Raw genomic sequence first — 15,401 nt, forward strand, 5'->3', positions numbered from 1 at the left:
TTAAATGTTACATGACCTAACCTCTACTTTTTTCTTTACTTCCCATTTAAATACATTTGAACATTCTAAGGAGAAAGGTTCCATGTTTTATAATCCTATCGAGACATAATACAGTGGTCCTAGGAGAAAAGAGGAAAATAGAAAGCTCTCAACCCAGGAAAATTTGCTCTTTAAAGCACAGTAATGGGATATAAATTATAGGCCCACAACGTATAGAGACAGCCTTGAATTAGAAAGCTATTTTCACCGGGGTTTTAGTGGAAATCTCAGTTTTAAAATGCAAAAATGAAATGTTCGGCAGTTGCTGGGTGGGATGGGACATGAATGAAATGATCAGACTGGTAGGAAAAGGATATCTTTTCCATCTTCTGTCCAGGGAATTACAAGACATTTGAAAGGCCAAAAGCAAGTTATCAGCAGAAGACAAGATACAATGAGTTCACATGGGAATTTTTTTGCTAGATAAGGTTTGTGGTTCCAAAGGCACAGCTTCCACAGTAAGAAAGATAAATACCCTCCTTTTGTTTATCATTAACACTTCAAGTGGCAAGGACGGACCTGGTAACAGGCCAGTAGGCCAAAAGATAAGACGGGAGCCCCTACCACATGAACAGAGTTTGCTCCTGGACCACTTTCCAACCTTTTGAAATTGCAGCATGACAAGGTCATCTCTAAATGTAAGGAGCCATATTCATAGCTATCCTGGGATGCATGAGGCCAAGTGGGCCACAGGATAAAACTTCTAATTATAGATGCTCCAAGCAACTTATGCTGGTAACAACTGAGGAGCTTTAGGTTTGCTTCATTCTGAGTAGCCAAGGCTGGTCAATCTTGTTTCCTTTAGGTAAAACTTTACTGTAACATTGTCTATAATCCTTTGAATTATGAGACTATCACTTGACTCAAGAAATTCCAACACCAAAGCAGGAAATATATAGGAGCAGAATCAGGACCATAACCAGCTAGACTGAAAGTATATCTGGCATGACAAGAGCCTCTCTCTCTCTTTCACCCTTTCCCTTTTATCCCCCCATTCCTTCTTCCTCCCTCTCTTTTACCCCCTTTACACACATGCACACACACAAAAAGCTATTGGCTGGGTAATATCAAAAGCATTCTGATTGCTCCCCTTTGAAAACCATTCTCATTTCATTAAGGTATTTTAGAAGAGATGAGTCATATTTTCTTTTGACATTTTGGCCAAACACACATCATTATCACAGTAGTCAACATTGTAGTCAGATATGGATTCATATCTCAACTCTGTTGCATGACTGTGGGTTTGTGTTTCTTCATCTATGACAAGGGATGGTTTCCTACTTCTAGGTAGGTGGAGAGGTTCACGCAATAATATGCAAAACCTTGGATACAAAAATACATTGGGTATATATTAATGCCCTTTTATACAAGAGGCTAAGAATCACCTGAGCCCTATCTAGAATCTCAGAGCCTCATTCTGAAATAAATTCCTTAGAATCTGTGTGATTCACTCCCAAATTTAAATACTGGCAGAAATAGAAAAGCTTCCATCTCCCTGAAAAACTGGTGAATTCAGAAAGACGTGCTCATAGCATAGAATTTCTTCCCCTACCTCCTATGTGAATGGTTCTGTCCTTCTCTCCTGCAAAGGAGAGTCTACACATCTAAAGGCCAACTAACTTGGTACTTGAAAGAGAGAAAGGTGGTGGCACTGCTAAATTCCAACATACAGGACAAGGGATCAGGGCTCAGCACAGGAATCAGGCAGCAGTGTGGGGAAAGGACAGCTTCTTCAAGGATGGTTAGAGAGGGGTGTGGATCACTTTGGTTCTTACATTCAAGATACATGTAAAAGCAGCAACAGTAAGTCAGGGTATCAGAGACGAAATCATCTGTACAACTAACAAATGCAAGTATTTCACAAACAATAAAGCTTTATTGAAGCACACACATATACACACATATGTCAAAGCAGAAAGCCAATTAACAGGTCAGAGCCAAGGATTCCAAGTTATGCTTTCCATTAAAATATCAACCCACATCAACCTACACCAAATAAATCTTTTAAAAAACATTCTTCCATTCAGCTCATACATACAATAGAAACCTCACTAGCTGCATATCAGTGGCCTTATAGGAAAGTAAGCTAGGAGCTGGTTTCATTGACAGGAATTTCTTCTCTCATATAGACTTCTTTTTTTTTTAATTTTTTATTTATTTATTTGAGAGCGACAGACACAGAGAGAAAGACAGATAGAGGGAGAGAGAGAGAATGGGCGCGCCAGGGCTTCCAGCCTCTGCAAACGAACTCCAGACGCGTGCGCCCCCTTGTGCATCTGGCTAACGTGGGACCTGGGGAACCGAGCCTCGAACCGGGGTCCTTAGGCTTCACAGGCAAGCGCTTAACCGCTAAGCCATCTCTCCAGCCCTCATATAGACTTCTTAAAAAGTACACTTTATTTAGACATATTTCTGTGAATGAAAAAGTGAGTTTGTAAGAGTAAGTAGCAAGAAATGAAACCTCACCATAACCTTCTTTGAAAAGCCTCACCATGGCACTTGCATGTTACATGTAGGTCAAATTAGGGAAACAACAAAAATCAGGGATGGTCTTAGAAGTCATAAAAAATGAAAGCTTCTGTCCACATTCTCTTGGAGCAGTAACAGTCCCTATCCTAAGATAATATTGTGCCAGTTTATATAATATTTAGCTCTTCTGGCTGACACAGAGTTATATAGACTATATTTTGTGTAAGCATACTCCAGACACAATCTAGAGATGAAAAAGAAATGAGAGTTCTCTCAAACAACTGCTGCATCTGTTTAAAATTCAGAGTGCAGAGAATGCAGCATGGGCTGTGAGATACTTTCCCCTTAGTCACTCAAGCCCTCTGGGATCATCCAGAAGGTCTTGCTATGCATGTTCATTTATCAGTGTAAAGGCTATTATCTAGTTAAAGTGCTTTTCTAAAGTGACTGCATCATAATTCCCCAAAGGCCTGATATAGGAAGGAGCTCAAATTTTCTTAGCATTTCACAGAAAACCACTATACTTACACAGATGGAAACAATTTAAAAATAAGGAAAGTTAAAAGCCAATTTTGGGACCTTAACAAAGTAGAAAATGAGTCAAAAGTAGAAATTAGAGGTGAAGGACTGATCCTACTTGACTCTCTCACATATTCCCTTGACTTCAGTACACCAAAGCTGCTTCCCAGAGCCTTGGCCTCATGTCAGGCACACCTAGAACCACAAACGAACTAATGCCAAAGGCAGCCAATGTTTCCTGAGGAAGTAGGAACAAGGACAGCAGGACCAAAGGTAGAAAGTTGGAAAAGATTTTTAAAAGTTAGTTAAACATCATAAAGACACAGGAAAAATATACTCTGAATATATACCAGACTAAACACAAATAAAAACCATTTTAAGAGACCCTTACTCTTGAGCCTATTTATAAAGGAAGTCTATTTAAAAAGGAAACAAGCTGGAATCATTCTAGCTAGCACAACGAGATTTGCAAAAATACATGTTTCATACACACACATCCAACATACATGGATACACATTAAAGTAGAAATATTTGCTCTTGGTTTCTTCAGTTCCTTTGACTTGGCTTGACCAGGGCTGTGCCTGCAGAGGATAACATAGACTCAAGAACCCAGCTTCTGCTTGACCATCGAGGCACGGAGCTGCAGAGTCCCTTCTGCCCAAGACCCTGGGTACTGTCGCATCTTCTGCCACAGGCTCACTTCTTCACCAGTCGAATCCATCCAGTCCACCACTTCCCCATTACTGATTCCTGAGAAGAAACAGTACAAGATGTTGCATAGGGCCTTACTCCTGAGCCCATCAGAGGAGATGGGTTGTATAGCAAGTGTGGCTGCCCCATAAGACAGTGCAATGAAGATAAGCTGATGGGGACAGCAAACTGGCAAGTGTTCCTTATTGATCCCTCAGATAGATCTGTGCTCCTGAGATTAGCAGGAGACTTCAGGTTGATGGAATGGGACTCCAAAGGACATTCAGAGGCTATAGCAGACACCAGAGCTACCTGTCATGTAGATCAGATTGACCTTGAACTTGTGGTATTCTTCCTGCCTCTGCCTCATGCTAGGATTACAAGCATGTGCCACCATGCTCAGCTTCTGAACATCTATTTCTGTAGCTACAGACTCTAGGACTCATGGAACTTCGTACATTCATTCATTCAGCTAAAATTTACTTAATGCCTACTTCATGCCAATTATACTTCTATGCATTGGAAATACGATGATGAGCAAAGCGGCAGTCCCTGTCTTCAGGCAGCTTACATGTGCATAGGGAAGATAATCCTTATAAAAGTTCTCAGAAGGGATGGAGCTTGGTATATTTTGAAAAAAAAAAAAAGCTCAAGTCATGGTGTTTAGAAAACAATGAGCAAGTAAAACAAAAGTTTATATGGGATCTACAGGCTTGCTAAGATTTTCTGATTGTTTTCTAAACATGAGAGGAAGTTATTGAAGGGTTTTAAGCAGGGGACTTATGAACTAGCTTACATGTATAAAAACACCATTCTAAATGTTTTGTTTTGCTAATATACAAGTAGTATATGAGAATCTAGACAGTGAGGAAATATAAAAAGACCCAAGACTAAGCCAAAGCACAGCATCATCTAGAGTTTGGGTATAGAATGAAAAAAAAAAAAAAAAGGAAAACAGAAGTAGTGTATGTGGGGAGGGGCAAAAATATTCAAGAAAAGTGTAATGTTAATATAAGTGTTTCATGAAAAGTGGAGCAATCTGCTCCATTAAGTAGAGCTGAAAAATCTAATCAGATGAGAACTACATTGTGATAAGAGCAACCACACAGTAGAGTGAGTAGGCAGAAGCCAGATCAAAGTAGACTGAGAAGGGAAGAAGAGGTTAGGAAATAGAGGTGATTCTTTTTTTTTTTTAAGAAGTAGAGGAAATATCTGGGATGTAGGTCACTTGGTAGAGTATTTGCCTAGTTATGCATGAAACCCTGGGTTCAAACCCCAGTATCCTATAAGGCAGACATGGTGGTACATGCCTGTCATCCCAGAATGTGGGAAGTAGAGACAGGAGTTTCAGAAGCTCAAGAGGAAAAAGAAATGAAAGGGGGCAGACATGTGGTCAGGGTAAGTTTTTTTGTTGTTTAATAAAATTCCAACTGAGTATGCTGGCACATGTCTGTAATCCCAGCACTAGAGAGGTAGAAGCAGAAGGCTCGGAAGTCCAAGGCCAGTCTGGGCCACATAGACCCTTTCTCAAAACACAAAGCAAAAAGAGTGAAAACCCCAAAGAATATCTATATTTCCCTTCAGTAGTCAAGAAAAATGACTTTGATCAGTAACAGAAATGAAGATTTCCAGAAGCAGAGCCATGAAGATGGGAGAATAATCCAGAAATCTTGGAGAAAGTTTGGCTTTTGCTAGCAATGAGGTTTCTCTAGTAACAACATGGAAGATGAACTTATTGGTAAAGAAATGTAGATAGGTTCTTAGAAACATTTGGTGGGAAGGTGATGAAGTTTCAGGCTACTAGGGTCACATTTCTAAACATATAACAGTGTGTGAGTTCAGTCTTTCTCTTGCCTAGCACATGGTAGGAACTTTATAATTATTTGTTGGGTGTTAATTGAAAGGCAGACAATTCCTTCTGTAAAAGAACTTTGTGTATCATTGGCGAGAAGTAGATTAAATAGCAAGAGTCCTTTAAGACAAGCGAGGATGGGGGAGAGGCTCTCACCAGTGCCAACACCCAGTCTGACCCCTCCCAGGAAGTCATTGCTGGCCAGGGGCTCCCGGTCCCAAACAGTCAGTTCCAGGCACATGTGTTGTAGATCTTCCAGCCTCACACCATTGTAGACAAATGTATGGTTGTAGTGGGGATTCAGGGTCTTCTTCATCACAGGAGTTTTACGCTTACTGGCCTTGTTCCTCATGGGAAGGAGGTATCTGGCAGAGGGTGGGGAGTCATCAACATCTACTCAAAGCTGGCAATATTGGTCTATATTCCCCTTGCCCCTACCACAGGCCTAGCCCAAGATGGTGAGCCAACACCCAGGTCCAAGTGCACACACCCCTCCTTTGAATCTGCTGAAACACTACCTCCACTAGATCATTCACTTCCTTTAACCTGGAGAGAAAATGAATAGATTATTAGTCAGACTGTGTCTATGCTCCACCAAAAAAATGAGTTTTAGATATGTAGCTCTATTTCTCCTACCCAAGGCAAATAAAGCCAATGGTGATATCTATAGGCTTAGCCAAACACAAGTTGCTCGGGAGGTTAAGTCAGTGAATAATTTCTAATTTGGAGACAGCTGACATTACTTTTATAATTTACAGAAAATAAAGCCATGAATACCAAATCTATCCATTCAGGGGACATAGACATTTATCTAGGAGGGAAGAGTACAAGGCAGAAAAGGTCAGAACTTCTCTGCCTACCTAACCCTCCTCTTTGGAAACTCACACCACAGTCCAATCTGAATTGAGCTTCATCCAGGGTGGTGGTGGAGGATTTGCCATGCCTGATTTCATGTGCATAGTTAGCTAGCTGCTGGGTGCAATATGACACACAAGGAAGGGCTCCACAAAGGTTAGACTGGGCTCCTCTGTTAACTCTATTGACCTGAAATTGGTTAGTCTGATTCTGGTTCAGGGACTCACCCCTTGACAAAGCTGTCTGAAGTCCCTCCTGATTTGGCAGCCGTCAGGTTCTTGGCTTCTTTGATCCACACCTGGAGTTCTCCCCCTTCCCCACTTTTACCTGTAAGGGATGTCAGCCATAGCAAGTGAGCCCCCACACCACCAGATGCAGTGTATCTACCTAGCACTTCCTTTCCTTACTCTTAAATACAGCAACTTCCTTAACAACTGAACAATGCCTGATTTCTATCCCCTCTTCCTAGCACAGTGCTTGGCAGGAAGCAAGAAACATTCATTTAATAATCCCAATAGCAACAAATGCTCACTGAAAACTCCCTATGGACCAAATACTGTCTTAAGCATTCAATCCTCCAAATAATCCCATGAGATACATGTACTGATTCTCCTCCTTTTATATAGGAGTGAGCCACAGCTAAGAGAAGAAACTTGCCTGATACTTGCTGAGCAAATAAAGTAAAAGGGAAGTCTTCTGTTGCATTGCTGATCTCATCCTGACTATGTAGGACTTTCCAGGCACCATTAATTTCCACCCCTAGCTACCACTTGTAATGTTCCTTTTGCCAGGAATCCCTTGTCTTCAGTCTGGGTGCACACTGATCTACTGCTTCTTTTTTAAATGCATTTTAAAAGAAAACCTCCTTTCCATTTGATCTCTTTTCCAAGCTCTTCTCCATGGCTCTACTTTCTGACAGTTGGAAAGGATGTCCAGGCTCATCACCTCTACTCCTTTGCCTCATGTCCTCAGCCTAGTTTCTGGTGAAATCTGATTTCAGCTTCTACTATCCCATGAATAATGCCACTGGGCTGTGTCTTCTCATCCCTCAGTTGGCCTGACCTCCTGTAGTGTTTGGAAAATTGAGAGAACTTCCATCCCCTTCTTTTCCAAGCTGTCTCCTGGCCTTGCTCTATCTTTATAATCCTCTCCCTCACTGCCATTTCTTCCTTTTCCCTTCTTTTAAAACATTGTTGACCCCTGAAGTTCTTATCCTTGCCACTTCTCTATCATTTTGCATACCTTCCTTGAGACCTCATTGATTTTCCCAAATCCTCTATATGAGACCTCACTGAAGGCATATTTTAAAAAATAACTTTTCATTCCCATCACTAGTAAATTAAGTTAAGCACTTCTTTTAAGTTGGACTCCAGCCTCATATCCAACCCCAGCCATACTCTTATATATACCTTAACTCCAGTTCTACCCAAACTCAGGGCACATTCTATTACCTGCAATCCCATGCTTACCAGGCCTTTTAATATTTTGTTTTGTTTTTCAGGTTTTGAGTTTTTTTTTTATTAAACAGGGTCTTAACCTGTAGCCCAAGTTAGCCTGGAACCAAGTATACAGATAAGCCCAGCCTCACACTTACATAAATCTTCCTCCCAAATGCTAGGATTACAGGCATGCAGCACCATGTCCAGGTACCAGGTCTTTCTAAACCTCTGTTCATTCTGTTCTCTCCTCTAGAAATACTGTTTTCTCTTTATCCTCCCTCATTTTCTTCCTGGTAAAATCCAAAAGTCCAGTTTCAACATTACTTCTTGATCAAAGCTCCCTCCAAAGTGATCAGACAGAATCCGTTGTCCTTATAGCACAATGCTATCTTTCTTACTATAAGAAGCTCCTCAAGAAAGGGCAAGTATCACATCTCTCTCATTTGCATACCCGCAGCCACTAACACAGTTAGCTGACCATATTGGGTTACTCCTCCTCAGCCTTCAACTTCCCATTCTTCATGTTTGACCATTCTTGCCATCCACTCTGTACCAACACCAAGTCACATTACTACTCTGAAAATGAATGCCAACCCCAAGTCATTCTTTTCTGGCTGAGGAATGCTTCCTTAGCGAGAGAATCTTCCCCCTAAGGCCCAGGAAGCATTCTAATCTGTGCTATCCAACACCGCCAATGCCAGCCTCTCACAGGCCCTATGTAGAGGTCTAATAGCTAAATCCAGGGCCCCAAAGAAAACTCACTCTTTTTCCGGTCACCTCCAACAGGGAGTTTGGAGGCTGGGATGTATTTCAATGAGACCACCAACTCGCCTTTGTGTGATGGCAAGCCAGGCGTGGACTCAGCACTGATCTGAAACACAGGGAAACCCAACAGGTCAAACCAGGCCTCTTAGAAGCTGCTGGGATGTCTCTTGCAGAGAATTTGAAAGTTGTCCCCGATACCCAGGCATGGTGGTACATGTCTGTAATCTTAGCACTCAGAAGACTGAGGCAGGGACACTGTGAGTTTGAGGTCAGTCTGGACTACATAGACTCTATCTCAAAAACAGAGAAATAAGATAAATAATTACAGTTATCCCAAGGACAGCTTCATGGCACACAAGGATCCCTCTCTTATGGCTATAAACCAGGGTACCTAGCCTGTGAAAGCTACTAGTTTCTACACAGTTTAATCAGGAGTGGATGAAGAAGAACTGATATCCATTATATTGCCACTCTGAGATCTGCCAGTGTGGTGGCCACACAAACTCACAAGAGACTGACACCATGATAAAGAGTCTTGCTACCAGCATTGTTAGTAATAGCCAAAGAGTGGAAGCAATCTAAAGAACAGTCAGCACAGGTAAGGTTTAAGAGAGATTTTAATGTCTATATGGCAATAATGCATGCTGTCAGAAAGAAGGAAGGCTTGGAAGGAGAAAATTCTCTGACAGCCCAATTGCAATTGTAGTCCAATTACAGCCCATGTACAATTAAAGAAATGGGGTGTCACTGAAGGAAAGACCCCCATCAGTCTTCTTCCTTGGGTAGTGCCTTAAATATGGCCTTTCTTACACAATCTGGTAGGTTCAAACAAGAACTAGATCAATTCCAGCTGCAGCTACTTATCTTGGGTAGGTTTCATTTGCCCATAGAAATGAGTTTTCATTTTAAATCTGGTTGAATGTAAGGTTTATTTAAATATATGCCTATAAAAGTCTATCTTGTAATTATTGGGTAAAACAAACATAATTTGTGGTCTCATCTTATTCTAAAAATAATACAGTGAATCTATATCTTCTGAAATAGAAAAACATATGAGTTACTGTTAAGTGAATAAAGAAAGATATAGAAAAAAACACGCTTGTATTAAATATATAGCTGTGCATATAAAAGCTTATGTACGTAAATAATGTTTCATCAATATCACCTATTATGTGTGGGACACATCATAGATAGGGTAAGTATATCACTGTTTAATCCATAAATTTGTCCCTATGAAATGAGTATTATTCTCATTTTACAGGCTATGGAACAGACAGAGAGGTTAAGTCACCCTCCCACTTTTCTACAGTTACACAGAAGAACCATTATTCAGATTTAGGTAGACTGGTTCCAGACTCCATGTTGTTGATCACTGTCCTAGTACTACAGAAAAAAATTTAGAAAGATACAGAAAAACCTAACACTTGTTTCCCTTAATAAGGAGAACAAAATGGGAAAGGAGAGCTTTTGCAGGTTACGCTATATTAACATTTATAGTGCCTTGTTTGTGAAAATGGTATGTATCACTTGTGTGATTTTTATACACAAAAGATGTTTTTAATAAAAAGGTGTTGTAAAGATTTTAGGGCAAGGCAAAACTCTGTCCTACAGATTTAACTATACCACAGTTGTGTGTGTGTGTATGTGCTGGATATCAAAACCAGGGCCTCACCCATTCTAGGCATATAATTTACCATTAAGCTACCTCCTCAGCCCCTTCTTTACATACAAATATATTTGAATTAATGTGCTCTTCTCCTGCTGGAATCAACACATGAGGAGAATAGAAGTCAAGCCCATTTTATTCATCCTAGTATGACCAACAATTAGCAAAGTATGCAGTACAAATAAATACTTGGCACACGTTGACTAAATGAACATAACAGTGAATGAATGTCAAGAATGAGTAGTAAGTGACCTATCATCTTTAGCTCTGGGAGGCAGGATTGCTTTCACTCTCCCTGTGTGACTCTTTTCTTTATGCTCTGGTTTCTCCTGCATGAGTTGGCACAGACAAGAGCTGCCCTTTCACCTGCCCATGCTTATTGAGATTCCTCAGTACTGAGCATGGTGATGCCAAGAAGATAATCCCTATAGCTCTCAATCAATTTGCCACACACTCAGAATACACCAAGCTTATTATATGGAGGAGAAAATAATCTGTGGGTGAATGCCAGCAAGAGGAAACAAAATGGCAGCACATGGATTGAAGAGGCAAAAAATAAAAATTAGAAATGATAAATATAGAACATTTTAAGCTAAAATAAATGTGAGATGGCAAGGGCTGAAGAGATGGCTTAGTGGTTAAGGCATTTGTCTGCAAAGCCAAAGGATCCTGGTTCAATTCTCCAGGACCCACATAAGTCAGATGCACAAGGGGGGGCACATGCATCTGGAGTTTGTTTACAGTGGCTGAAGGCCCTGACATGCCCATCATCTCCCTCTCTCTTTCTCTGCATCAAATAAATAAATAAATAAAATATAGTCAAATATGAGATGGCATTTTGTTGTTTATGAAATTCTACACATTTTATTAATTTCTGTATTGTCAACTTTAGTGCTCTATTATCAACAGATATGGGCTTTTTTGTTTCTGTAGTAAATCTTCATTCTGGCTCAAAATATTTGCAAATTTAGCAAGAATTTCTTTTTTGATGTATGACTTTTATTTATTTATTTTTTATTTATGGTTTCTCAAGGTAGGGTCTCACTCTAGCTCAGACTGACCTGGAATTCACTGTATAATCTCTGTGTGGCCTCTAACTCACAGCAATCCTCCTACCTCTGCCTCCCGAGTGCTGGGATTAAAGGCATGCACTGCCATACCTGGCCAGATATAGGACATTTTTATTGATAACAGTTAATGGTAGCTTACAATGACATTTTAAGTATAATTATACAAATTGGAGGTCATTGAGAATTATTTGCATGTCTGATGCTTAAGAATTTCTAAATTTCTAATCAAATACTTTAGTTTGATTGCAATTGCTTTCCTATTTTATGAGAATTTAAAGGCACAAATTTAATGTTGCTATTTTTTGCTGGAAAGCAACAGCTACCAAATTATCAAATGTACTGAATGGACACTTCCTTTGACTCAGCTATTCTACCACAAGGTATTTCTCTCTGATAGTTGTATTTCCAAAATCAGGCAAAGATAGGGGATAGATGGCTCTATGGTGGAGTGCCTGTTTATCATATGTGAGGTTCTGGGTTCAATCCACAGTACCTAAAAAATCTACCAAGGTATACTATAGCGTAATTTTTTAAAAGAAGCAAAGTAAACAATCTAAGTGCCCATCACTGGAAGAACTGTATATAACTTTATAAAACAGGCACATGGCAGAATATTGTATACCAATTATAATGAAAATGGTAGCCTAAGATAATTTTTCATGAAAAATAAAGATATATAGTAAACATGTGTATATGTATAAACAATGAGGTTCAAGTGAACTCATTCATATAAAAGAATATATGTGTATGTGTGTATATACACATACCTTAATATCTGTATTGCTTAATACAAAAACTCTAGAAGGATGTTAAAATAATTAACAGTGGCTATTTCTAAGAAATAAAACCTACTGTCTTTTTTACATATTTTAAGTTCTTTTTATGTAGAATCATGTATATAAAATTCATTTTACACTCAATATTCTTAGCATGATAAAAGTTCAGAAGTTTAAAATACAGAGAACTAATTCACTGTCCTACTTCAGTGTCCCTTCCTATAAGCAGCCCCATTGAGAATTTTCTGACTCTATTTCCAAAGATATTCCATGTACTATATACTGAAACATTTAAAACACTATTATAAGAATTTTTTTAAATTTTATTATTTTTTGTTCATTTTTATTTATTTGAGAGTGACAGAGAAAGAAAGAGGCAGAGAGAGACAGGCGTGCCAGAGCTTCCAGCCACTGCAAACAAACTCCAGATGCATGCGCCCCCTTGTGCATCTGGCTAACGTCGGTCCCGGGGAATCAAGCCTCGAACCAGGGCCCTTAGGTTTCAAAGGGAAGCACTTAACCGTTAAGCCATCTCTCTAGTCCCTATTATAAGAATTTTAAATAACCTTGTCATCATTAGGTTCTAATAAATTGTTAGTTGAAGTCCTCTGTTTTAGCAATTTCATATTAACAAGAATTTTTAACAATAATTTCATCTTTACCATAACCTAGTGAATACCATCATGTGTCAGTAGTGCTTATATTTTGCATTCAGTTTGGCAAAAGAAGACTACTAATGCTATTACATTTTATAGATGAAGAAACTGAGGTTCAGAGAGGTTAAATAACTTCCCTAAGTAAAATCACTCATCTAGCTAGCAAGTGATAGGAATAGAATTTCAATCCACATCAGCACTGAGATGCCAGGCATGATTACACCAAGCCCTCACATGAGGTGCCACCCAAGTTAAAATTTCCGTGGCCTTGGCAAGCAACCAAGAAGACATTTTTGAAATGAAAGGGGATAAATTGAAGCTCTGAGTTAATTAGCTCTAAGTGATTAGTAACTAAGGAAGTTTGATATTCTAGACTATAGACCTTGTGTACAGGTTACTTAGGGTTTAGAAGAATCAGTTTTGAGGAAAAACCACTAACTTATTACAAGACAGCCATTGTAACTCCAAGAAATGTGTGGCTTCCCACTGCTTTAGAAAGAAGGCTGACTTAAAAAGGAGGGTTAGCTTGGAGAGGCAGTATAAGTTAGAATATTATATAGGCCCATGCTGTGGAAAGTTAGGAGGCAAAGCTTGGCACATTTATGAAAGACTTTTCAAAGCAAAATGTGGGTATCCAACTTTGCCTGATTTAGACAGCAGACATGACTTAAGCTTGGCATGTAAAAGCATCTGAAAGTTCTGTCAAACTTGGAATCGCCAGCAGGGAGCAATAGAACTCTAGAGTCCATGCAGAGATACTACCAACATAGACCAGCAGAGGCCACTGCAGACAATCACCACACAGCCGAGTTGTGCAAGGTTGTGAAACAGACTACCTTTCCATGTAAAGGGAGGCAATGATCCAGTTTCTTATCCAGCTTCCAGGAATCCATCTGGACCTCTGCCTCTCCAAGGAAAGTATTTCTGCCAAAGCGACCATGATGCCAAACTGAAAACTGCAAGGTTCTCTGGGCCAGGAGAGCTTCTGGAATCTCATACTGTGAAGGGAAAGAAACAGCCCAAGGTAATAAGTTAGTGGTTTTTCCTCAAAACTGATTCTTCTAAACCCTAAGTAACCTGTATACAGGTCTATAGTCTAGAATATCAAACTTCCTTAGTTACTAATCACTTAGAGCTAATTAACTCAAAGCTTCAATTTATCCCCTTTCATTTGAAAAAGCAAGGCATGGTGGTGCACACCTTTAATCTCAACACTGGGGAGGCCCAGGTAGGAGGATCACCATGAGTTTGAGGCCACCCTGAGACTACATAATGAATTCCAGGACAGCTTGGACTAGAGTGAGAGCCTATCTTGAAAAACAATTACAAAAATGAAAAAAGTTTTAAAAACCAAAACTAACACAGCTTATAGGAAGCCAAGGAAAACTGATTACATTTTCCTTGAGGAGACACTGGAATTTCCATAGACAATTACTAAAGAAAGTACTTATCCAAAGCGTCCTTTTAAAATGAGCTTTGTAGCCTTGTGAATTTCAAAATTCACAAGAACCCAAGGAAGCTAAACCTCCTGTATTTTCCTCCCAGAACATCAGGATATGAACAGATGCCCAGAGTAAATCCTCAGGCATACACATGGCTCACTGCAACCCAGCTCATCCAGGCACATTGCAGAGGCATAGCTAGAGTGTAGGACACAAGGAACAAAATCTTTTCTCAGGGTCTAGATACTTACCCTGAATATTTCATCATACAGTGGATTGATGGTGTCCCGTTTGATACTCGTTTTTCTTTTACCTTGGCGGGATTTGTCAGGCAGAAGGTAAGTTTTCACATATCTAGAAAACAAAGAGAACACTGACTTACTTGCCAGCATTTCTCAAGTTCTTTCTTTACTTCCCTGCTATGCACATACATATGTCATGATGAGTGGCTAGAGGATAACTTGGTTAGTAAAATGCTTACCTTGCAAGCACGAGGACTTGAGTTAATTTCCAGGAGCCATGTTAAAAAAAATAAAGCTAGGCATGGTGGTACATGCTGTAATCCCAGAGCTGGGGAGGCAGAGACAGGGGCTCTCTGGCTGTTCAAATGCTATCTCAGCCAGGCGTGGTGGCACACGCCTTTAATCCCAGCACTTGGGAGGCAGAGGTAGGAGGATTGCCATGAGTTCGAGGCCACCCTGAGACTCCATAATGAATTCCAGGTCAGCCTGGGCTAGAGTGAGACCCTACCTCGAAAAACCAAAAAAAAAAAAAAAAAGCTATCTCACAAAAGGTGTACACTATACCTCAAAGTTGTCCTCTCAACTCAAAGTTGGCCTACACATGCAATGACACATACATGTTCACACATACACACACACACTCAAACATGCACACATGCACACGAACAATATAAATGAATAAGCCATGATGAAATACAATGCTAAAAACAGTCAATGCCACAGCAAGGCTGGAGATATGGCGGCTCAGCAATTGAAGGTGTTTGCAAAGCCTGCCAGCCCAGATTTAATTCCTCACCCACCCACATAAAGCCAGACCCCGAAGCGGTGGAAGTGTCATGTCTAGTATTCTGTTTGCAGTAGCAAGAGGTGTGTAGACACACACACACCTATTTTTTAAATGCTACAGCAACACCTCACAG

The 15,401-nt window shown here is 40.0% G+C and overlaps 1 protein-coding gene across 3 annotated transcripts in view; it reads right to left on the bottom strand.

Moving 5' to 3' along the window:
• Positions 1 to 2,288: 2,288 nt before the first annotated feature.
• The window catches only part of Sytl4 (synaptotagmin like 4), a 59,583-nt gene continuing 46,470 nt past the window's right edge, over positions 2,289 to 15,401 (bottom strand). For 2 of the 3 annotated variants that reach the window (XM_045141066.1, XM_045141065.1), the window contains 6 exons: positions 14,491 to 14,593; positions 13,634 to 13,795; positions 8,627 to 8,735; positions 6,653 to 6,752; positions 5,727 to 5,935; positions 2,289 to 3,778 (listed from right to left, as the gene is read on the bottom strand). In XM_045141066.1, coding sequence (XP_044997001.1) covers positions 3,630 to 3,778; positions 5,727 to 5,935; positions 6,653 to 6,752; positions 8,627 to 8,735; positions 13,634 to 13,795; positions 14,491 to 14,593 — 832 coding nt within the window. In that variant the 3' untranslated portion in view covers positions 2,289 to 3,629. The remainder of the gene's footprint in view (positions 3,779 to 5,726; positions 5,936 to 6,652; positions 6,753 to 8,626; positions 8,736 to 13,633; positions 13,796 to 14,490; positions 14,594 to 15,401) is intronic. The other variant, XM_012951275.2, reaches the window with a different exon arrangement.

Source organism: Jaculus jaculus, chromosome X (genome assembly GCF_020740685.1).
Source record: "Jaculus jaculus isolate mJacJac1 chromosome X, mJacJac1.mat.Y.cur, whole genome shotgun sequence".
NCBI classification, from domain to species: Eukaryota; Metazoa; Chordata; class Mammalia; order Rodentia; family Dipodidae; genus Jaculus; species Jaculus jaculus.